The sequence below is a fragment of the Enhydra lutris genome, unplaced genomic scaffold, assembly GCF_002288905.1.
Source record: "Enhydra lutris kenyoni isolate GAN:26980312 unplaced genomic scaffold, ASM228890v2 scaffoldscaffold4, whole genome shotgun sequence".
NCBI classification, from domain to species: domain Eukaryota; kingdom Metazoa; phylum Chordata; class Mammalia; order Carnivora; family Mustelidae; genus Enhydra; species Enhydra lutris.
In genome coordinates, this window is record NW_019154088.1 from 59,176,063 (window position 1) to 59,201,727 (window position 25,665).

General features: G+C 39.8%; 1 protein-coding gene across 2 annotated transcripts in view; it reads right to left on the reverse strand.

Moving 5' to 3' along the window:
- Positions 1 to 16,789: 16,789 nt before the first annotated feature.
- The window catches only part of LOC111161772 (WD repeat domain 89), a 28,066-nt gene continuing 19,190 nt past the window's right edge, over positions 16,790 to 25,665 (reverse strand). For both annotated transcript variants that reach the window (XM_022525713.1, XM_022525722.1), the window contains exon 2: positions 16,790 to 18,497. In XM_022525713.1, coding sequence (XP_022381421.1) covers positions 17,303 to 18,497 — 1,195 coding nt within the window. In that variant the 3' untranslated portion in view covers positions 16,790 to 17,302. The remainder of the gene's footprint in view (positions 18,498 to 25,665) is intronic.

Consider the following 25,665-nt stretch of genomic DNA (forward strand, 5'->3'; position numbering starts at 1 on the left):
TGTCATTTTTTTTTTAAGATTTTATTTATTTATTTGACAGAGATCACAAGTAGGCAGAGAGGCAGGCAGAGAGAGAGGAGGAAGCAGGCTCCCTGCTGAGCAGAGAGCCCGACGCGAGGCTCGATCCCAGGACCCCGGGATTGTGACCCGAGCCGAAGGCAGAGGCCTAACCCACTGAGCCACCCAGGCGCCCCGGATGTTGTCATTTTTAAGAGAGCATAGTTCAGGACTTTTTTTTAAAAGATTTTATTTATTTATTTGACAGAGAGAGATACAGGGAGAGAGGAACCACAAGCAGGGGGAGTGGGAGAGGGAGAAGTAGGTTCTCTGCTGAGCAGGGAGCCAGATGCGTGGTTCAATCCCAGAATCCTGGGATCATGACCTGAGCTGAAGGCAGATACTTAACGACTGAGCCACCCAGACGCCCCAGTTTAACACTTTTTGTTCCAGCAAAGCAGGAAGTAGATCCCATATGGCAAAGAGATATTCAATGACATGAATTTTACCAGAACGAGGATACAATCTCTAGGATAAATTCAGACTAAAGCTCTAATGGTAACACAGGATCATACCAACCATGAGGATTTGGAGAGTTTGGGAAGCCCTTGGAATTCTAAGAATGTCCTGCTGGATTAATAGGACAGAGCTCAAGGTAGAAAAAGCCAAGAGAGGGTGCTAATAGCGCAGGACTGTATTTCTCTTCCCTTCTGCCAGATAGCATGGACCCTGGTTAGAGAGCATTGGCAGCAAAAGCATTGTCACACCAGTGGCAGATTTCCTCCTGGCTAGCTTGCCGTGCATTAGGCTGACTGGTGCCCTCTAAGGAGGACAGGGGTGTGGGAACAAAGAGAGGATTAAACCCCTGGGGATAAAAATACATTATATGTTTATTTAAAAATTTAAAAATTAAATAAAAAAATTAAAAAGAGAGAGAGAGAGGATTAAAGAAACTGAGAGCAGTTATTATCTCCTAAAGAAAGCAAGGTCTCCTGCTAAAGGCTGCTGGCTATACATCTTTGGACTTGATATACACCCTTATGAAAGGAACTGGAGGAAATGGAATTACAGTGTATCAGCAAAACTTAAATCTAGACTTCACAAAAATCGCATGAATTTTCCAAGGATGGAGGCCCTGGAACAAATTGTTCAGTAGAAATTATGCTCTGCACATATTTAAAGAATGAATGAATTGTAGCTCTCTTCCATTCAAACGGGAAGATGGAATTCAAGCGAAAAATATCTTCTAATAGGCGTGTCCCCACAAAAAGATAAAAGACAAGGTTAAGTTGCTTGATGATTATGTGAAATCTTTTCCCATTCTCTTAGTCATGAGTTTATTATTTTTTCTAAAGATTTTTTTTTTTTTTAAGAGAGAGAGAGAGACAGAAATCCCAAGCTGGGGCAGTGGCAGAGGGAGAGGGAGAAGCAGGATCCCCGCTGAGCAGGGAGCCCAGTGTGGGGCTGGATCCCAGGACCTCGGGATCATAACCGGGGCCAAAGGCAGACTTTCACCGACTGAGCCACCCAGACACCCCTCTTAATCATGAATTTAAATTCACTCTAGCAGATCAATATAGTAAATATTGGGACCTTTTTTATATATTGCTTAATATAGGAGACAGCCTGGTTTCATGGAAAATGCTAAACACAGGTCAAAAGACTTGCGTCTGACACTAGTATCGCTTGGACCACACTGGCCTTTCAGAAAATTATCGGTTTTCATTGCCTACGGTGCCAGAAGAATGGTACAAAGCTGATCATGTCACTCTCCAGCATAAAATTCTTCATGGGCATCTGTCACTTGTACACAAATTCAGAGCACTTTCGCCTAGTAAATTCCTTATCTCACTCCGACTTACCCAAATAGCTTAATGTCTATCATTTGCCCCTCCAAACATGTCAAGCAGTACTGAATGATATGTAATTTCCTCAGGATAAACCACACTCATTCATGCTTTCACTGCTTAAACACCCCTCTCCCTTCTTTTATTTGGCTTCTACTCATGCCTAAGTGCCACTACTCTGACTCTCCTCTAGGAACCTCCATGTGTCCCCTTCTTAATACTGCCATAATGATGTCGTATTATAATTAACAATTTACATGCCTGCCTTCCCATTAGACTCTTCTCCCACCGCCATAAAAGTAATCTCTTTTTATCATATAAATTCAAACAAAGTGTAGAAAGTAAAATGTCCCCTTGAAACCCACTCCCAAAGGCAGTTCTTATTAACACAGAGCAGGAAACCATAAGTCTCCTTTGAATTTTCAGAACATAGCAGTGCCTGGTATATAAGAGGCCTCAATAAACAGAGCTAAATGGGGGTGCCTAGGTGGCTCAATCAGTTGAGCATCCAACTCTTGGTTTTGGCTAAGGTCATGATCTCATGGGTTGTGGAATTGAGCCCTGCTTTAGGCTCCAGGGTCAGTGGGGAGTCTGCTTGAAGATTCTCTCCCTCTGCCCCTCCCCCTGCACCGTGTACTCTGTCTCTTTCTAAAATAAAATACATCTTGGGGTGCCTGGGAGGCTCTGTTGGTTGGGTGTCCAACTCTTGGTTTCAGCTCAGGTCATGGTCTCAGGGTCGTGGGATGGAGCCCTGTGTCAGGGCTCCGTGCTCCATGGGGAGTCTGCTTAAGATTCTCTCTCCCTTTCCCGTTGCCCCTCTCCCCCCTTGCTCTCTTTCTCTAAAACAGATAAATACATCTTTAAAAAATAAAATAAATAAATCTTTAAAAAAAATAAACAGAGCTAAGTGAATGAATCTGTAAAAAGAAGATGGCATAGCTGGCTACACCAGCCAGCAGTCTGTTGTGGTGATGGAATCATGCAGGATAATGACTATGAAATCTCTTTGAACCCTGGAAAGCATCATGTAAGTCCAAAATCTCGTGACAAGTGACTAATGACCCTGGGCCTCATTTTGTCTGGCATCTTGGTTTCAATGATGCTGATGCTGATGATAAAAATAAACAATAGCTAACATTCCCTGAGCACTTTTCGTGTCTGAAGTACTGTCCTAAGTGTTTCACCTGTATTAACTCACTTAATTATTATAAGAATCTAAAAGGTGAAGACTATTAATTTCGCCATTTTTTTTTTCAGATGAGGAAACCAAGGTACAGAAGGCTATGTAACTTCCCCTCCAAAACCACCGAGGTAATGAGTAATACAGTCAGGATTTAACCCAGAGGATCTCGCACCTGGATCCACACTCAGCCCCATCACCGGGCTGCCCACGATATACAACCCTGAGGTCATGCCAAGAGCCAGTTACTTCCCATTCCTACAGTGCTTCTTGATCTAGCTTTAGAGTCGGAAGTACCTTAATCTCTGTCGTCCTTTGTTTCCTCACATGTAAAATGGGTATATTAATGGCCCCCATCTCACGAAGTTATTTGTGTAGAGTATCTCCAACTCTGCCTCAGGTAGCCGAGCAAGAAAGGGGATGAAACCCAGACCCTGGAGCCAGGGACCAGTCACACTGCAACAGAGAAGTGGGAAAGGAAGACAAGAAGACTGCACTGGTGATCCTAATCTCAGGAGCTCAGCATCCCTCAACAAGTGTATTTGCCAGCAGATGAATGCTGAGAACTAGCACTCTAACTCGGGCCTTTTCAGTCAAAGTCTCGGTGGCCAAGGAAGCAGGCTCCCGTGAAGAGAAAGCCAACTCACAAGATGGGACCCTCACTTATTAATTCAGTTCTTTGGCTCTGGTCCGTACTAACGGCCACAATGGTTGATGGCTACCTATACCTGATAGGACAGGAATGGAAGTGAAACTTTACAGCGTGTCACGTGTTTAACAGCAGAGGTATGTGCGCTCAGTACTGTGGAAGCAGGGAGAAGACTACCACTGGCAGGTGCTTACAGATGGCGCTTGGATCTGGAACAGTCTTCAAGGCTTATAGAAAACTCAATCCAACTTTCAAAAGGAATTGCCAAGTCGGAGTGCTAGAGCTCTATCCAGCCAAGTGACCGTCCTATCACACCAGGCTCGGGACCCTGTGGGAGTCATAGTTAATGAGGGTCTCAGGGGAAAGAGTACTTGGTTAAGCCCCTGCTGGGATCTCATTCAACTCCTGGGCCAAGCTCCATTATTGGTAAAGCCCCTAAGGAAATATGGAGACTTTATTCTGTCCTAGAGAAGAGAAATGAAGGCACATATGGCAACTTCATACATAGAGTCTAGTTTAATCAACAAGGAAGTTACTGGAACCAAAAAAAAAAAAAAAAAAAAAAACCCTCAAATTAATGCAGCATTGCCCCTAGGCTAGGTACTAAAGACAGAAAGACAGAAGGTAGAAAACTGACAAATCTGCTGTTAACTAGAAATGAATAACTAAAACTAATCAGGAAGTTTTTCCAAGGGAGTCTTGCAAATGCTCTGAATGTCAGAGCAAAGAGTGAGCCTCTAGAAGGAAGAGCTCCCGAATGCAGGGTGCTTGCAGGGTGAGTCAAGGGGCGATGGGGGGGGGGAGGGATTTGAGTGGCACTGAGGAACACTTCTTTAGACTAATAATATTAACAACTTTGGCCATACCTAGTGGTACGGAGTCTAGAAAACAGCACAGGGAAACATTGTCCTCAGAATTAAAACAGTGAGAACCCAAGGCATAATAGATGCAATGAGCCATCTGCAGAGGTAAATCACCCTAAGAAATGTTTTGTGAATGTGTTTGCAGAGAAACTTGGGAGGACCTGAGTCCAATGCTCATGACTAAAATTAACCACGTATTTTATGCCTCTGCACCTTTGCACATGTTTTCCTTCTGCCTGTTTTATCATCTGTTGCTCTTTTCTCCCCTTTTTCCAGCCTATCAGGTAAATTAGTTTTCTTTCAAAATACATTCCAAGCATCATCTTCTCTTAACCTGTGCCTGAGAACAGAATGAATCATTTCTCTCCCTCCTCCCCCTACTTTTTGCACTCTGTACATCTTCTTTTTATTAGTTGAGACTCTGTCTCCCCTGGTACATTGCACGCTCTCTGAGAGCAGAGACCGAACCTTCTCCAGCATCATCCACTACAGTGCCTAGCCCAATGGACACTTAGTTCAGCTGATCCACTGAGCGGGTCAGAAGAGGGGAGGAAGGCTATGTCTCCTCTAGAAGTGGTGCAGCAGGATCTTTGGGGTAAGGTTGGGAGGTGTGGTGTTTTGCCAGATCGGCATATTAAATCCTGCCATTGGTTTAGGGGCAGTAGCAGAATCTACAGGAACCATGACATTTTTATGTTTATTGAAAGAGAACTCTAGAGGCACCTGGTGGGCTCAGTTGGTGGAGTGTGTGGCTCTTGATCTCAGGGTTCTAAGTTTGAGCCAAATGTTGGGCATAGAGATTACTTAAAAATAAAATATTTTTTTAGAAGGGGAACTCTAGCTTTTTTTTTTTTTTATGAGAAAGCAGTTTAGTAGGGAGACAAACGTGTAAACAAAAATATTCAAGTTGCTATAAAAGTACACATAAGATTAAGAGCTAGTACAAAGCAAAGGGAGGATTAACTCCCTAGATGGAGATCAGAAAAGGTTTCGTAGAGGAGGAAATGATTGAGCTGGGTCATAAGGACAAAAAGGAGTTTGTCAAACAAACCAATGGGCAGAGGGAACAACCTTACTAAAGCATGGAAACAGTGTAACATTACAATTATGACTTTGTGCTTACTCTACTCCCAGACACTGTCCTTTTTTCTTTTTCTTTTTTTAGATTTTATTTCTTTTTTCAAGAGAAAGAGAGAGCACAAGTTGGGGGCGGTGCAGGGGAGAAGCCGACCCCATGGAGCAGGGAATCTGACACAGGGCTCAATCTCAGAACCTTGAGATCATGACCTGAGCCAAAGGCAGGTAACCGCAGAGGTACTGAGCCACCCAGGCACCCCAACTCTCAACATTTTTCTAAGAGCTTTTATATGTATCCACTCATGTAATATTGTCAACTATCTTAAAAAGTTTATACAGTGTTATCAATTAGATTCCGCTGCTTGTAACAGAGACTTGAAATAATAGTAGCTAAACCACAGGGCAGTTTCTTTCTCCACAAAACCTCAGGGTCCCACACTCCTTTTAGCCAACAGCTAGAATCTAGTCATGTCCTTTAACCTCACAATCCAAGATGTTGGGTAGAGAACTCCAGCCATCCCATCTACATTCCAGACAGCTGGAGAGGGGGCACAGGGAATTCAATAGCTGTAAATTTATGCAGATTCTTAGAAGTTTCCACATATATTCCATTGCCTCAACATAGTCTTTTTTTTTTTTTTTAAGATTTTATTTATTTATTTGACAGAGATCACAAGTAGGCAGAGAGAGAGGAGGAAGCAGGTTCCCCGCTGAGCAGAGAGCCCGACACGGGGCTCAATTCCAGGACCCTGGGATCATGACCTGAGCTGAAGGCAGAGGCTTTAACCCACTGAGCCACCCAGGTGCCTCCCAACATAGTCTTATAACCACAAACACTTGTAAAATATTCTGGGAAATAGTCCTTATTCTGGATATTACATCCCCCAGCTATGATTTGGAGTTCAATAACTATGGGAAGGAAGAACAGATAACGAAGACAGGAGTTTCCGCACCTACTCTTATCTCCAGTTTGCAGATAGTGACACCAGTGCCCAGTGGGGCTGCATTCGTCATGATGCATTCAAGGATTGCAAGTAGGTTTTGCATTTTCTGTTCTGGGGTGTGTGTGTGTGTTCGTGCACGTGCATGTGTGTTTTGCTTAAGCATACAATGTAAAGCGGGAAGAATGAAGGACGACGGGGCTACAAAGTTAGATGATTTTTTTTTAAGATTTTATTTATTTATTTGACAGACAGAGATCACAAGCAGGTAGAGAGGCAGGCAGAGAGAGAGGGGGAAGCAGGCTCCCCGCCGAGCAAAGAGCCTGATGTGGGACTCGATCCCAGGACCCTGAGATCATGACCTGAGCCAAAGGCAGAGGCTTTAACCCACTGAGCCACCCAGGCATCCCCAAAGTTAGATGATTTTAATTCTGACACTTTACGTGATCAAACGATAATGGGCAGTGTAATGCACAAAACCCAGGCAGCACTAAAGTGCCAACAACATAATGTATGAGTAATCTCAAAGCTAGATAATTGAGTTGGTTTGTGGATCTGAGAGATGGATTAGTAAAATGGGTCAGTAATTGAATAGCAAATTGATTCAATATGACATTGCTGACTGCAGCGGCAGAAAATCACATAAAATTTGCCAAAAGGACAACAGATACCATCTGACACATTTTTCAGTTTCTCCTTTTAAATTTGTTAAATGTCTCCCTCTCCTCTAAATAAGCACCCACTAAAGATCGAATGGCTTGCATTGAATGCATGTTGATGAAAAAAAGTAAAACAGTGCAGGCTAACTCTTGCCTCACAAATACCTTACATTTATTTGAGTCAAGGTTCCAATGAGAAATATTTTGAAGAAATCATACACGTGACTGAAGTCAAGCAGTACCTATAGAAGAAGTGGGTGGCCACCTTCCCAGCAACTACTCAATAACCCCAACCTACTTTTTTTATCCTTCCCTGGGCCCCTGTACTTCAGAAAAGTCTATGTTACCCCCAACCCCACAGGCAGTGAATCACATGTGGGCCAACTGGTGGTGATCGCATTTCTCCTGTTAGTGACTATTTGAGGCATGTGGGCACACAATGAAATTCTGGCCAGTAACACTTGCTGTGAGGTTTCTCAGAAAGTGTGTGTTTGTGTGTAAGTGTGAGATCATTAATAAAAAGGATCACAAAGAAACACTCTCTTTTCCATTGGACATAGTTGAGTGTGGATGTGATCGTTGACTGATTATAGCAATCTTGGGAACTTGAGGCTGACAAGATAAAGATTGGCAGAGCAGAAGAATGGAAAGAATTTGCCTTCTTGCTAACAAGCAACCTTGGAAATGCTCCACTTCTGAACTTATGTGAGGTAATAGGTTCCTTATATGGTTCATTTGAAATGAGCTGTTATTTGCAGCCAGAAGTATCCTGATATTCCACCACAAGGTATCCTATAACAAATACTGAAGAACAAAACCCAGCACTCTCCTAACCAATCTCTTCACCCCAGCTCTTCTCTAGAGGGACTCCCCTTCAACTTGTTTAGCTTTTTTGGCAAGCAATTTACTTACATGTTTCTAAATAATGTGCTTATAGTGCTATTTTCTTGATTTATCCACAGAGTGTTGACTCTCTGCTATGGGAGAGGAAAACTAAACATTTGCCCATGTCTTCCACTTCTCTTCCCTGCTCTCAATAGTTTTACAACATTTGAATAATCAATACTGTGCTTACATTATTATGACTACATAAATATTATTTACCAGTGAAGGGTTAAGTAGTGTACTGATTGCATTTCTTTTTTTTTTTTCTTTTTTAAAGATTGTATTTATTTATTGACAGAGAGATAGAGCACAAGTAGGAAAAGCAGCAGGCAGAGGGAGAGGGAGAAGCAGGCTCTCTGCTGAGCAGGGAGCCCGATGTGGGGCGCATTTCTTTTCTTATACATTTTTTTACCCCCACCCTTGTTTGTATACATGGCTTTCGGAGTGCCTGTTATTCATTCTTAAACTTTCCAACAGATGTGTAATAGTCTTTGAAAGTGATTTTTTCTTTCCCATTAAAGTTTCTTTTCTACTCTTTCCTTCTTCCCTCTCTCATTCTGCCCTCCTCTTTTACTTCTAAATTTACTTCCTTTCCTTTCTCCCCCTATACCAGGCAATCACTCTGTGGTCACTAATATGTACAACTTTGTATGTCCTTGCAAAATGTGAAGTTCTTTGTATATTTTAAATTTATATAAATGGCTTTCCCTATGTATGCATTGTTTCCCATTTCCATTGGGTACTATCTTCTTATGGTCAAGCCATGTGTCCAAGTGTACATCTAAACCGTGGCTTGTAAATACCACAGAATACTTCATTGTGTAAATCCAAAACATTTTTACCTGTCTCTCAGGGACGGATGTCCAGGTGGTCTCCAAATCCACGACACAACAAATAATGCCCAATAATGGACCTCTATGAAAGTATCTTTGAGACATTACACCAAGCAGGACGACTGCTAGGTCAGAGAGTACGTCAACACAGAAGTGTCCGCTCTCCAGAAGAGATGCATCTGGGCCTACGCTCCTATCACCAGTGCATGGCGTTTCCTAGATGCCCACATGCCTCCAACACTTGGTATCATTTAGTTTTCTAATTTTGTAGTTCTAAAGGGTATAAAATGATTAAGTCTTCATTTCTTAATGAAGAAGAAATTTCCTAATTTCTAAAGAGTTTGGCCACCTTTTTAAGCTCTTCCAAAATTTGCCTTTTCATAGTCTTTTTTAAAAAATTTAAATTCAACTAGCCAACACATTGTACATCATTAGTTTCAGATGTAGTGTTCAACCATTCATCAGTTGCATATTCCCTTCTCACAGTCGGGTCATTTTTCCATTGGTATTGTTTTCCGTTATGGATTTGCAGTTCCTTCTATAGTCTAATTAACCACTTGTTGATTTCAAATATATTTTCTTGCACTCTGTTGCTTATCTATAGATTTTGGGGGACCAAAAATGCTTAATTTTGATACAAAATTTCTTTTTTCTTTATACTTCATACTTTTGAATTTTAAGAAGTTAATTGCTATTTGTAGGTCACAGAGATATTCTCCCATACTTCCTTGTATTATAGTTTTCATCTTTTATCATTTAAGTCTACCATTTAAGGAATCTAGTTTCATTTTTCTCCATCTAGTGAGCTAGCATCCTCAAAACCAACTAATAAAAAACTCTCCCTTTTACATTATGTCACATTTATAAGATATTAAGTTGCTATATATCCATGCTGTCTGTGCTCTATTCATTGACATTGTTCTAAGGCCACACCACAGTTTTTACTATGAGTTTGTGGTTATCTGATAGTCTTAATGTCTGGCAGGGAAAATTCTCCTTTTCTAAGTTTACTGTTCTTTGTGGACATTGTGCTTTCATACATTTTTTTAAAAAGATTTTTATTTATTTATTTGAGAAATATACAGAGATAGTGAGAGAGAGCACAAGAGGGGAGGAGGAGAAGCAGGTTCCCCAGTGAGCAGAGAGCTCAATGTGGGCCTGATCCCAGGACCCTGAAGATCATGACCTGAGCCAAAGGCAGACGCTTAACTGACTGAGCCATCCAGGAGCCCCAACTGTTTTTTAAGTAGGCTCCAAGTCCACCATGGAGCCCAACTCAGGACTTGAACTCATGACCCTGAGATCAAGACTTGAGGTGAGACCAAAAGTCTGACACTTAATCGACTGAGCCACCCAGGTGCCCCATTCATACAAAATTTTAAAGTAAGTTTGGGTTCTTCAAAAAGTCCAACTGGGGGGCAGCTGGGTGGCTCAGTGGGTTAAGCCTATGCCTTTGGCTCAGGTCATGATCTCAGGGTGCTGGGATCAAGCCCCCATCTGGCTCTCTGCTCAGTAGGGAGTCTGCTTCTCCTCCTCTCTCTCTCTGCCTGCCTCTCTGCCTACTTGTACTCTCTGTGAAATAAATAAATAAAATCTTTTAAAAAAAAGTCCAACTGGAATTTGGTTGAGGTTACATTAAATTTTCAGACTAAATTCAGAATGGTTACTTTATAATACTGTCATCTCATTGGAAGCAAGGTTTCTTAGAACATCTTCTATTTTTTTTTTTAAGATTTTATTTATTTAATTTAGAGATAGAGACTGAGAGAGCAGGAGCAGGGGGAGGAGCAGAGGGAAAGGGATAAGCCAAATCCATGCTAAGCGTTGAACCCTCCTCAGGGCTTCTATCCCCCCAAACCCGAGATCATGACCTAAGCTGAAATCAAGAGTATGAACACTTAACCGACTCAGCCACCCAGGCGCCGCACGTCTTCTGTCTTTATTGGAGTTTTAAAGTTTCTCCAAACAGATCTTGAGTATTCTTGTTAATTCCTTGATACTTTTTAAAAATTTCCTGCTATTGTAAAATGATATTCTTTAGATTTTCATAGGCTGATCTTGGTCTGGCAACTTTGCTGACTCTCTTAATAGTTCAAAGAGAATTGAAAATGAGTCTAGGTATATATAATTTGCAAAGGAGTTTTTCCCCTCTTCCAATCCTTACACATTATCCTACTTCTTCTTCTTTTTTTTTTTTTTAAAGATTTTATTTATTTGACAGAGATCACAAGTAGGCAGAGAGGCAGGCAGAGAGAGTGGGGGAAGCAGGCTCCCTGTGGAGCAGAGAGCCCGATGTGGGGCTCAATCCCAGGACCCTGAGATCATGACCTGAGCCAAAGGCAGAGGCTTTAACCCACTGAGCCACCCAAGCGCCCCGATTTTTTTTTTTAAGATTTTACTTATTTATTTGCGAGAGAGCATGAAAGACCATAATCGGGGGAGGGGCAGAGGCAAAGGGAAAAGCAGGCTCCCCATTGAGCAGGGGACCCCCTTCCACCCGAGATCATGACCTGAGCTAAAGGCCGATGCTTTGCTGACTGAGCCACCCAGGTGTCCGATAGATTTTCTGATGTTGAGTCATCCTGAGATGAACCCTAGTTTGTCGTCATTTTTAAAAATGCACCGTTGGATTTGGTTAGCTATTTTTTTTTTTTAAAGATTTTATTTATTTATTTGTCAGAGAGAGAGAGGGAGAGAGAGAGAGCGAGCACAGGCAGACAGAATGGCAGGCAGAGGCAGAGGGAGAAGCAGGCTACCTGACGAGCAAGGAGCCCGATGTGGGACTCGATCCCAGGACGCTGGGATCATGACCTGAGCCGAAGGCAGCTGCTTAACCAACTGAGCCACCCAGGCGTCCCTTGGTTAGCTATTTTTAACAGTGAATATATATTCATAAACAAATGAACCTCACTTTTTCTTCATTTTCATCTGGTTTTGGAATTAAGGTTGTATTAAACTTAAATTCTATTTTGTCAAGGGATGCCTGGGTGGCTCAGTCGGTTAAGCATCTGCCTTTAGCTCAGGTCATGATCCAAGGGTCCTGGGATTGAGCCCCACGTCGGGTTCCCTGCTGAGCAGGAAGTCTGCTTCTCCCTCTGTCCTTGCTCCCACTCTTGTTCTCTCTCTCTCAAATAAATAAAATCTTTTTAAAAATTCCAATTCCTCCCTGGTTTTTTGGTTCGTATTTGTCATATATATATATATATATATACATATACATATATATATATTTGGTAACAACTTCATTTGGGTAAAATTCACATGTAATTCATTTACTCAAAGTGTACAATACAATGGTTTTTATTATATTCAGAGTTGTGCAACTATAATCACCATCAATTTGCATCACCCCCATACCCCCAAACATCCACAAACCCTCCCATTCCCCTCCCACCTCCCAGCCTTCGGTAACCACTGATACATGTTCTTTTGTTGTTGTTCTTCTTCTTTATAGACTTGACTATTCTGGACTTTTGATGTATACGGGATCATACAGGGCAGTCTTTTGTGGCTATTTTTACTTAGTATGCTTTCAAGATTAATCTGAGTTGTAGCATGAATTAGCACTTCCTTTCTTCTTATGGCTGAATAATATTCCATTGTTTGAATATACCATAATCTACCCCTCCAACAATTGATGATTATTTTATTGTTCCCACCTTTTGGCTATTATGAATAATGCCATTATGAGCACTCATGTACAATTTTTTATATGGACTTACGCTTTCAATTCTCTTCAGCATATACCTAATTTGGAACCGCTGGGTCAAACAGCAACTGTTAGAGGAATTGCCAGACTGTAGCTATGCTATTTTACATTCTTAACAGCAGAGCAGTGTATAAAACTTCCAATTTCCAACCTCACCAAGATTTTTTTTTTTTTTTTTTAATAGCCATCCCAGTGTGTGTGAAGTGGTATCTCATCATGGCTTTGGTTTGCATTTTCCTGATGACTGATAACATTGAGCATCTTTTTTCTCTATCTTCTTTGGAGAAATATCTATTCAGATCCTTGACCATCTCAAAAATTGCTTTCTCTTATTACTGAGTGGTAACATTTTAAAAAATATGTTTTTAGGGGTGCCTGGGTGGCTCAGTGGGTTAAAGCCTCTGCCTTCGGCTCAGGTCATGGTCTCAGGGTCCTAGGATCAAGCCCCACATCGGGCTCTCTGCTCGGCGGGGAGCTTGCTTCTCCCGCTCTCTCTCTGCCTGCCTCCCTGCCTACTTGGGATCTCTGTCAAATAAATAAATAAAATCTTTTTTAAAAAATGTTTTGAATGCAAGTTCTTATCTGATGTATTATTTGCAAATATTTTCTCCCATTCTGTGGGTTGGTATACCTTTCTTCATCCTTTAACTTTCTTTTAACTCTAGGTCTTTAAGTGAATTTATTTATTTTTAATCTTAAAAGCTTTTGAAATGATTTTTAATATGAGGGTCTCTTTCAATTTGTGAGTTTAAGGCACTTATTTCATTTTCCACATGGTCAGAAGCAGTGACCAATGGTCACATTCCAATGGTCAAATTCACTTCTCTCCCTGGACATCTCCCTCCCTCATGTCCTCTTGCTCCAACCTGGACTGAATACTGTGGGCCTGCTGCAAAGCTGTTATCCTGCCACTATGTTGGGTTGGTGCCCTGATTCACAGTATCTCTTGTCTTCCTTGATTTACTCCTTTATTCTTTGTGGAGTACATCCTCCAGTATCCTTTTTCAAAAGCTAAACAGAAAGTAAAGTTTTAAACCTCACATGTTAGGGCAATTTGATCTATAGAATTATAGGTGAGAAAAGCAATTATCTCCTGAAATCCAAATTGTTAAATTCCTAGTGGCCAATGAGTGTGGTTAGCAATGGATATTCTGTTAGGGAAATAAATCTAGTTCCTCAGTTTCAGAAGGCAAGTAAGAAATATTTGCTTAGCAAGGGATGTCTCAAAAAAATTTACTGCCATTTGCTTCATGAGTTTGGAGAGCACAAGTTCAGATAGCAGGAAATTGTCCTCAGAAGTTGGAACTTTGATTCACCATCTTGTGTCATCCAGATTTGCTAATGAAGAGTCTAATTCACAGGTTTTCCTTATACCTAAGTGATTGCTTCCCCCCCTCCCTTTCTTTGGAAATTTTTAGAATTTTCTCTTTGTTCTTGGAGTTCTGACACTTCACAGTGCTATACCTTGGTGTGGATCTTTTTCATTATACTTGACACTCTGTTGGGCCTTTCGATCTGAAGACTGAAGTTCTGGGCATAGCGTCTAATGTTATTTCATTTTAATAATCCCTTCAACCTCCTTTACATTTTTTTTCACATTGTAAAAACTGATAATCTGATATTAGACCCTTATTTTATCTTCTGTGCCTTTAATCTTTTCTTTTACTTTCTCTCTTTTTGAGGTCTACTTTCAAAGGTATTTGCTTACCTACATCTTCTAACTCTTAATTACTTTTTGGGGGGTGGGGAGAGAGGGAGAGAGAAGGACAGAAGGGGCAGAAGGAGAAGGAGAGAAAGAACGCTCAGCATGGAGCCTGACACAGGGCTTGATCTCACACCTCTGAGATCATGGCCCTAGTCACAATCAAGCATCTGACATCCAACCTACCCACCCACCCAGGTGCCCTCTATTAATTACTTTTAAAGTTTAAACATTTTTGAAAGTTTTACTGTTTTTGTTTTTTTTTTAAAGATTTTATTTATTTATTTATTTGACAGAAATCACAAGTAGGCAGAGAGGCAGGCAGAGAGAGTGGGGGAAGCAGGCTCCCCACCGAGCAGAGAGCCCGATGCGGGGCTCGATCCCAGGACCCTGAGATCATGACCTGAGCCAAAGGCAGAGGCTTTAACCCCTGAGCCACCCAGGCGCCCCAAAGTTTTACTGTTTTTTTTTTTTTTTAAGATTTTATTTATTTATTTGACAGAGAGATCACAAGCAGGCAGAGAGGCAGGCAGAGAGAGAGGAGGAAGCAGGCTCCCCTAGAGAGCAGAGAGCCCGACGCGGGGCTCGATCCCAGGACCCTGAGATCACGACCTGAGCCGAAGGCAGCGGCCCAACCCACTGAGCCACCCAGGCCCAGTTTTACTGTTTTGATAACTGTTTCATTTCCTGTGTTGTTTTATAAATGCAGTGTCTCCAAGTCTTTTTATACAGCTTTTCTACTTACATAGTCAGCATTATCTCATATCCTAAGTATCTTAAAAACATGGTTTTTCATTTTTACATAGTGCTCCATCAAAAGATCAAAATGTACCAAAGATTTTAAGCAGCATGAGGCATTATCAAATCTGTGTTTCCTATGTTCAGCCTAGAAATAGTGGGAAGAATGAATTGGAGCAGATTAGAAAAAAGGGTCTGTAATCTAGGAGAAATGATGAAACTCTTATCTAAGGCAGTAGTGGAGGGGGGGTGTGGTAAATGCAAAAGAACAGCAGACAGATTCTGGGAGGTGGAGTGGCATAGGTCTTGGTGATTGACTAAATTAGAGAAAAGAAAAAAGTTCAGAATTAACCTCAGGTTTATGATTTGAACAAAAGCAAGGATAGGTGAATTTTTTCAAATAAGAATTACGTATTTTGAGGGGCACTTACTTGGGTGGCTCAGTTGGTTAAGCCTCCAACTGGATTTTGGCTCAGGTCATGATCTCAGGGTCATGAGATCAAGCCCTGCCTCAGGGTCCCCGCTCAGTAGAGATTTTCTCCTTTCCCTTCTACTCCTACTGTTCATGCTCTCACTCTAAAATAAACAAATCTTAAAAAAAAAATTATTTATTTTGAATATGCTTAACAGTGATTTAACTATTGTTCCCTCTCAAGTGAGTGAAGGTAAATCAAACCTACATGTACGTTGCACTGTGCTGTACGATATGATTTTCCCCTAGTGCTATGGTCTCAGTGATAAGTCATTAACATTTAAAGAGAAATGTACAAGGTTCTAAAATAATGTTTGTATTTTTCATGAGAATATTTTTAGTTCGAAAGATAAAAACATTTTAAAACATCTTTATAAATATTCTTATCTACAAAGATATTTTTATTTGTAATTAAACATAAGAAAACATACCAAACCTTTAGAGTGACCAAGTTTTTAAAAAATAGCTTATTTGTTTATTTGAGAGAGAGAAAGAGAGCACACGCATGAGTTAGGGAGAAGCAGAAGGAGAGGGATAAGCAGATGCTCCTCTGAGCACAGAGTATTGTGGAGCTCAATCTCATAACCCTGAGATTGTAACATGATACAAAATCGAGAGTCAGATGCTTAATCAACTGAGCCACCAGACACCCCAAGTGATCAACTTTTTAATTAAGATTCTTTGGAAAAATATTTAACAGTAAGGATGAAAAAACTGGCAGTAAACAAAAATTCAAGTTCAAAATTATGGCATCGTCCTTTCCCAGCAGCACCTCCTGCATGGCCCCTACTCCCCATGGGCACTTAAGTTTAAAATTATGGATGAAACACTATGAAAGAAAATTTTATCACAAGATAGTAGAATATTTTGAAATAAAAAGTCATTCTGCTATATAAATACTTTCATTTTTTGTATATTCCCTTTGAGTCTCAAAATAAGTTCTACAAGATAATTTCCTTTTCATCAGTGAAATATCTGTTTACCATTTAACTATTTAAAGATATAGATGCAAATAGGGGTGCCAGGGTGGCTCAGTCAGTTAAGCGTCTGACTCTTGATCTCAGCTCAGGGCACGATCTCAGGGTCGTGAGTTCAAGCCTTACACTGGGCTCCATACTCAGAGTGGAGCCTACTAAAAAAAAAAACTCCAAAACAAAAAACTATCTATCCAGATAGATGCAAATATATACTAAATATCTTTTTTTAAATAGATGCAAATCATTTTATTTCCAAAAAAAAAATCCTTAGTTCTACTTAGAATCATTAGAATATTTATATTTAAATACTGCAACTTAATTTATGTGTATTAAGCAAGTGGGAGCTCCTACAGAAAAGTCTGATTTGGTTTTATAAATAATGAAGATGATTTAAAATGTAAAAAAACTAAACTTAAAAAACGTATCTCAAACCACCTGATTTTTTAAAGTCACACCAGCCATCTACTTCTAAAAAGTCCTTATCAAAGCTATTTCTTTAAACCCAACATTTACTAACTCAACAGATGGGTTTTAAAAATGAGGAATGTAATTTTACTTTCAACTCACTGATTATATACTCAACTGGCAGCTTTAAAAAAAATAATTTTAGAATACATGTAAGACCTGAATTAAACCATTTTCAACATTTCTCCAGGACTGTTTGCTAACTGGCTTGTTTTTATATATGAGCTTTAAACATAGCTATCACAGGTAGTACACAAAAATAACTACTTGCAACTATAAAACCTCTCAAGTAAACTCCCAACATAACATCACTGCTTCTTCCTTCTCTTGTAAGAATCATTACTGTGAACTCGTACTCGCTGGGACACAGAGGATGCTATTTTCATGCTGTCTTTCTTTGTAAATGTCTTCTCTATTGGTCCGGGTTTCCAAAGTAACAACTGTGCATCTTCTCCTCCGGTTAGCAAAGAATCATCCTGCATATTCCAAGAGAAAGAACGGACTGTAGCAGCATGCCCTCCGTGAAGGGTGGTCACATGGCTCAACCCTGATGTAGTGCAGCTCATTAAGTGAATAATTCCTGTGTTTGTTCCTCCAACAACAAACAATTTGTCCATTTTTTCATGATATAGGCCACCAATTAAATAGTCCAAAATACCTTCTTTCAGATTAACCACTTCTCTGACATCTTGGATGTTCAAACATGTAATTGGTTCATCAGTATTCAGATGATTAAGATCCCACCAACAAAATCCTTCATCGTGTGTCATGCAGTAAATCTGTTTATAATCCTTTCCAGACCAACCAATACAGCTTACTGATGAAATGGAGTTACAGGTTGTAATCAGTGCATCTTCTTCATTATCCACACTAATATCGAATACATTTACCAGGCCATCAGTTGAACCTGAGACTAACATGTTGGGATTGTTGGGATGGAAGCACACTTGAGTGACATCATCACTATGAGTCTCTGAATATGCTCCAAGTGGGTCTTTAGTAGTAGACAAATCCTGAGAACTAAGTCTTGCGTCCCAAAATACCAACAAGGCATCATCGTCAACTTTTTCTGTACCAGCACAAATAACATGATCATTGCAGTTGATATCAAAACTAATAAAAATATTGGAAGGGTAACCTTTGAACAGCTGGACAGGTTTTTCACTGGCTAATCGAGCATCCCAACACTTTACGGTGCCATCGCTACATGATGAATATACACTGTCATGAGAACTTGCAAATCGGACTCCACTCAGAAGTCCAGGATATCCACTAAATTCTCGTAGTACATATAACCTTTCTTTATCATATATTCTGATTGATCCATTAGAACATAAAACAGCAACCAAGTTTTCTTTTTCTGCTTGTACAGCTTTTGATGTGTCTATACCAAGCAAATAAGTAGGCTCTTTAGTTTCCGAGGAACGTTTAACAATGCTCAGATTAGCAAATTGTTCCTCGATCTTCTCCATGTCAGGAGTAGCATCCAAGCGTAGTAAAAATCTGTAATAAAAATACAAAAATTAAAATTAAACGCAAAGCTTCTCCAAAATTATAATCAAGTCAAGAACACTTTCCTCTGAGGACTGGCACAAAATAACAGAAATAAAGTCTATTCTAATATTTTAATCGTTCCCTGCCATGATATAACTAGAACTTGGTTGCATCCCTCTAATTCAATCACTTTTTATTAAGATTTTATTTATTTATTTGACAGAGATCACAATCAGGCAGAGAGGCAGGCAGACAGAGAGAGAGAGAGGAGGAAGCAGGCTCTCCGCTGAGCAGAAAGCCCGATATGGGGCTCGATCCCCGGACTCTGGGACCATGACCCAAGCCGAAGGCAGAGGCTTTAACCCACTGAGCCACTCAGGCGCCCCTAATTCAATCACTCTTGAATACTCAATCTACCATATATACCTTATGTCAGTAAGAGAATTTTAAAACATGTACATATACTGCTCAGTAGTTCCTTTTAGCTTACACCCAACCTTTGGTCCAACTCATAATTCTCAGCATTAGCCAGAATGCTGGCTTCTCCTGGCCCCAGCTGCCTGAGGCAACTTTTAGAATTTAAACGCAGGTGGATGGGTGAGCCGGGTGGTAGGTATTAATGAGGGCACATACTGCATAGGGCCCTGGGTGTTATATGTAAACAATGAATCTTGGAACACTACATCAAAAATTAATGATGTACTGTATGGTGACTAACTTAACATTAAAAAACAAAAGAATTTAAACGCAGATGTGCAGAAAAATGGTCCCCCAAGATATCTATGCCTTAACGCTTGGAACCTGCGAATGTTAGGTTACATGGCAAAGAATTGAGGTAGCTGATCATTTGATCTTTAAAAAAATTTTTTTATTATTGATGTATAGTCGACACACGTTACATTAATTTCAGGTGTACAACATAGTGATTCCACAAGTCTGTGTTATATTATTCTCATCACAAGTGTAGCTACCATCTGTCACCATACAATACTATCAGAATATCACTGACTATATTCCCTATGCTGTACTTTTTACCTCTATCATTTATTCATTCCATAACTGGAAGCCTGTATTTCCCACTCCCCTCCATCCATTTTGCCCATCCCCCCCACATCCCTCCCCTCTGGCAGCCAAGAGTTTGTTCTGTATATTTGTGTCTGTATCAGCTTTTTATTTTTCAAGTGCCACATCTAAGGGAAATCGAACAGTATTTGTCTTTCTCTGTGTGACCTATTTCACTTAGCATAATACCCTCTAGGTCCATCCATGTTGTCATGAATGACAAGATCTCATTTTTTTTTTTTTTTTGTGGCTAATAGTCCTCTGTGTGTGTGTGTACATGACCTCTTTATCCATTTATTTATCCATGAACACTTAATTGCTTCTGTATCTTGGCTATTGTAAATAATGCTGTAACAAACATAGGGGTGCATGTATCTTTTTGAATGAAGTGTTTTCATTTGAATGAAGTGTTTTCATTTTCTTCGAATAAATACCCAGTAATAGAATTACTGGGTCATATTATACTTCTAATTTTTCAAGGAACTTCCATACTATTTCCTACAGTGGCTGTACCAATTTACATTCTCACAAGGGGTGCATGAGGGTTCCTTTTTCTCCATCTCCTCACCAACACTTGTTATTCTTTGTCTTTTTGAATCTGGCCATTCTGGCAGATTTAAGGTAATAGCTCATTGTGGTTTTTGATCATCCCTGATGATGAGTGATACTGAACACCTTTTCCTGTATCTGTTTGCCATCTGTATGTCTTTGCAAAAATGCCTACTCAGGTCCTCTGCCCACCTTAATTGGATTATTGGGGTTTTGTGTCGAGTTGTGCTTATCAGTTGATCTTAAAATAGGAAGATTATTCGGATTATCTGGCTGGGTCCAGTGTAATCACCATTGTTCTTAAAAGTAGGAGGAGGCAGAACATGATGCGAGTCAGAGAGAGATATTACTATGGAAGAAGGGCACAGAAAAATATATTGTTGGTTTAGGGGAAGAAGGTCTTTAAGTGGGTGGCCTGTAGAAACTGGAAAAGGCAAAGAATCGTCCCCATTTAGATTCTCCAGATGGAAATGCAGCCCTGCCAACACCTTGATTTTCACCCAGTGAGACCTATTTTGGACTTTTGACCCCTCAGAATTGTAATAAATTTGTATTTTTTTCAAGCCACCAAGTTTGTAGTAATCCATTACAGCAAATAGGAAACTAATACATAGGGGTTCCCAATATGAAATTCTGGAGAAGTGGTTCTCAGGCAGTAGTAACTTATAAATGATGGAGCTGGAATGTGACCCTAGGCATTCTGGCTGCAAGGACTGTGCTATTCACCACCACACCATATTGCCCTCCATTTTTTTTCTCTTAAAATATTTCATTTTGGGGGCTCCTGGGTGGCTCAGTGTTGATTAAGCATCTGCCTTCAACTCAGGTCATGATCCCAGGGTCCTGGGATCAAGTCCCACATTGGTCTCTCAGGTCAGCAGCAGCCTGCTTCTCCCTCTCCCTCTGCCCGCCGCTCCCCCTGCTTGTGCTTTCTCTCTCTGTGTCAAATAAATAAAATCTTTAAAAAAAAATTTTTTTTTTAATTTTTAAGGAATCTCTACACCCTAGGTGGGGCTTGAACTTAGAAGTTCCTTAATGGTAGAACAAGTTCAAAGCCAGAAAAACTTGCATGCCTAGTGACTTTATCACAAATTTCCTATCTTGCTTTTACCAAATAAATAGTCTACCTCACAAATTCACTTTTTCATTCTTATAATGAAATGGTTTTTTTGTTGTTGCTTTAATGATATCTTTTTTTTTTTTAAGATTTTATTTATTTATTTGACAGAGAGAGATCACAAGTAGGCAGAGAGGCAGGCAGAGAGAGAGGGGGAAGCAGGCTCCCCGTGAGCAGAGAGCCTGATGTGGGACTCGATCCCAGAACCCTGAGATCATGACCTGAGCTGAAGGCAGAGGCTTAACCCACTGAGCCACCCAGGCGCCCCTAATGATATCTTTTTAACCGTCTGTCTTTTCATCTTTAAAAGAAGAAATGAGTACCAACTCAAGAGTTGTTAGAAGAATCAACTAAAATAATGTGTTTAGCACAACACCTGGCAAATAAAATACATATTCAACAGATGTTATATAAAAATTATCAGTATTACCACTACCAATACCACTAACATTATATTAGAGGCAGGGTGAGTTTGGATCTAGGTATTGTTACTCAGACTTCAGTGTCACCTGCCTAGAAAGATCCTCCCTAGTCAACCGATCTAAAATAGTCCCTGTTACTTCCTATCATATTGCTTGTTTTATCAATTTAAAAATTAAAAATGCCTAATTATAAAATATTTCAAATATTCAAAGCTTAGAAAAAAGTGTAACAGACACCCAAATATAGACAGTCAGATACTCAGATTTAACAGATGTTAACATTTTACCATACTGGTTTGTTTTTTATTTAAAGAAACATTACAGACACAACTGCTCTGAATTTATAACATGGCATTGCATTTGTATGTCTTCTTTGCATTTGCTCATTTTTGAAAAACCCTATTTTGCTGTTGAAGTTCTTATTCTTTCTTACTTATCTAGTATCAATAAATAATTGTTGAATAAATGAATAATTGATTCAACTTTCTTGCTCTTGTTCTAGGAGAAACAGAATAAACCTAAAAGGATATTGCATGTGTTATGTGTTTGCAGGGGGAGCTCTGCTCATGGAAATTAGTAAAATAATGGGATTCTTTAACAGTACTTTAAATAGGGCATGGAAAGCAACTACAGAGAAAGATTTTATATTGTAAAGAAAAATATTATTTAACTTTTTTTTTTTTTTTTTTACCACAAGCTATTCAAATTATTCTTCAAATGTGTATTTACTTAAGAGTGTACTTCCTAGGGGCACCTGTGTGGCTCAGCTGGTTAAGCGTTGGCCTTCGGCTCAGGTCATGATCTCAGGGTCCTGGGATTGGGCCCCACATTGGGCTCTCTGCTCAACGGGGAACCTGTTCCCCCCACCCCCTCAACCCCCGACCTGTCTCCCTGCCTACTTGTGATCTCTCTCTCTGTCAAAAAATAAATAAAATCTTAAAAAAAAAAAGAGTGTATTTCCTATACCCCCAAGGAGAAACCCTTTTAAAATTCCAAATAAAAACTATCCATTCTTGAAATATTCCAAGAATTAATATGAGGTTATAAAATAAATAATTTTTTCTACTGCTTCATTTTGATTTTTGCATATGAAAGGTCAGGTTGATGGAAATTTTAAACAATCAAGTTTAATGTGGCTTTAAAGCTAATAGTAATTTGTAGGACTATGACCATGCACTCAAGCAGGATAGTAGTACAGCACTCCCTCCCTCCACTACATTGCCTGGAGAGTCTGTTTCATATTGGAACAGTACCCTGAATGGCTTCAATTCAAAGGATTCTAGGGGTTGATGGGTCAGGAAGGGTAGGCCCCAGACTGAATGCTACAGCAAACTTAACACTTCAAGACTGTGGAGATGGGGGCACCGGGGTGGCTCAGTCGGCTAAGCGTCTGCCTTCAGCTGTCATTGTCTCAGGGTCCTGGGATCAAGCCCTGCATCGGGTTCCTTGCTCAGCAGGGAGTCTGCTTCTCCCTCTTCTACTCCCTGTGCTTGTGTTCCCTCTCTTGCTGTGTCTCTCTCTTTCTGTCAAATAAGTAAATAAATACATAAATCTATCTTTTAAAAAAAAAGATTGTAGAGATGGTAACAATCACAGTGGTTGTCCACTTGACACACTATTCAAATGCAATATAGTTTCTCAAGAAAGAAGAACTAAAGGATGGATGGGTGGGTGGATGGATGGATGGAAGGAAGGAAGGAAAGGGAGAGAGAGAGAGAAAACAAAAAGGAAGAAGGGTATTAGAGGTAAGGTAGGTATATTTCACAAAGCCCTCAAGCTATAGAGCTTACAGAGTACACAGATACAGTGAAATAATTTGATCTCTTACAAAGAAACATGAAAATCTCTAGCTTATGTTTTAACACATTAATATGCAAGTGAGTCATACTTGAAATATAGCCTCCCTAGGCTATGTAGTTAATTCTTAATTTTACATGCTAATGAATCATTCCAAGATGATAAATACTTTTTCTTCTATGCACAGCCTTTATCTGCGTTTTCTTTGCATGATCCACCTCCAGTCCTGAAGAGAAGCCATAGGCTCTTTTCATCCCACACTACACTCTCACAGGGTGACTTCATTCATGTTCACGTGCCGTCTATATGCCAATGATCTCATCCATTTACAGATCTGTATTTCCAACCATCTACTGGCCATTTCTTTTTGGATGTGTCCCACTACACCCCAAAATAAAAGTGATCTTTTATGTTTCTCTCCTCCCCCACCAAATCTTCCCTTTAAAAACAAAACCAAGATATATTTCACAATTTTCTCCATTTTGATTAATGGTATTAGCACCATGACAGCCCTCTGATCTACCTGGCTAAGCTAGAACCTCTGGGATATCTAATTCTCCTTCAACCAGTTTCCAAATCCTACTTTTGGCTTTGGGCTGTGGGATGCTTAGGGGAAGTATTAAGTTAAATCTATTTCTGTCGATCAGAACAATATTGGCAATTTCATATGATTCAACCCAACAAAAACATATGATGAGAACAAGTAAGATTAACCATAATTTCTATCTTTTCTCTATTTGTTCCTGTTAGATGCATAAAAGGAAGCTTAGTTAGCATTCTAGAACTTAACAGGGCTAGGGAGAGCTGAGGATTGTGAACTGAGCCCTTTTTATGTCAACATACAAACATACAGATACACAAAGAAAGAGGGTGCAAAAAAAGGGGGACACAAAAGAGTACTAAAGAATATAAAAGAGAAGAGAAATGAAAATAAGCCAAAAGGGAAGAGCAGAGCAAAGAGAAGGGAATGTGCAAAAGAGGGGGAAGTTAGTACCACTGTCTCTGGAGTCCTACACGAGGGAGATACTGCAGTTTGTACTCTGCTGACACAGAGATGAGATGAGAAATCCAGATAATGGAAGTTTAGGAAAGTCTAAAGCTATGGTAATTTGTGTGGTTAAAAAGAATCTTTTTTTTTTTTTTAAAGATTTTATTTATTTATTTGACAGAGACACAACAAGAGAGGGATCACAAGCAGGGGCTCGATCCCAAGACCCCAGGTTCATGACCTGAGCCGAAGGCATCCGCCCAACAACTGAGCCACCCAGGCGCCCCAAGAATTTTTCTTCATTTAAAAAAGACTGCTTGTTAGAATTCAATAATTATAATTATAATTATAATTAGCCATTATAACCAACTGCAATATGGGTCTAGGTGTTCTGAGAACAGTGGTAGAAGAATTACTACTATCTCACCTTGAGCCACTTAGTACAGATCAGGCAACAGCAGGTCCCCAGAGCTGCTGTTGTGGTTCTTACTGGAATACAGGATTCTCCCATCCGACTATAATGCGGAGAGTGGAAGATATTTAGAAAAGCAACCCAAAACAAACATTTTGGGTTAAGTTTGATGTGGTGAGAATATTAAATTCCTGATGAACTGTCATCTTGGAATACAGTAGGTGGGAAGTGCTCACTAATCTCTTATCTGAATAATTGTCCTTAGATAATTAGGAATTGTTTACTTAATAACAAAATCCCTAAACATAAGTATTAATTTCTTGTCGCTTTTGCTTTCGTAAGATTTAAGTTCTTTTATCAATTGAAATGCTATTTCATTTTATTTCCTATTAAAATATACCCAGTAAAATGTTCTTTCTGTAAATAAAGTACATCCCAAACATACCTTGCTGCAACTAGGTACTGCTCTGATTCTGAGATGGTTAAGTTTAAATATGAAATCTGAAGGACAGACTAGCTTAAATATCTCCATAACAGAAGAAATAGCTTTTTCCCCCATTTGAACAAGAAACAAAAAGAGAAATAACATACATTTTATACCCATTTAGAAAATACTGATTACAAAAGGCACTATACTAAACATCTTCTGCATATTATTTTGCATGAAATCAGAAATGGCAGTATCCTTAGAAAAAGATGTATTTCTATCTTTCAGCTATGAATGCTCATTATGCCTGCAAGACCTGCCAGCATTAGCATCATACACTACATTTTTACTACTGAAAAGTAACAATTGTATGTGAAGTATACGTTGAGTATAGGACCAGTAT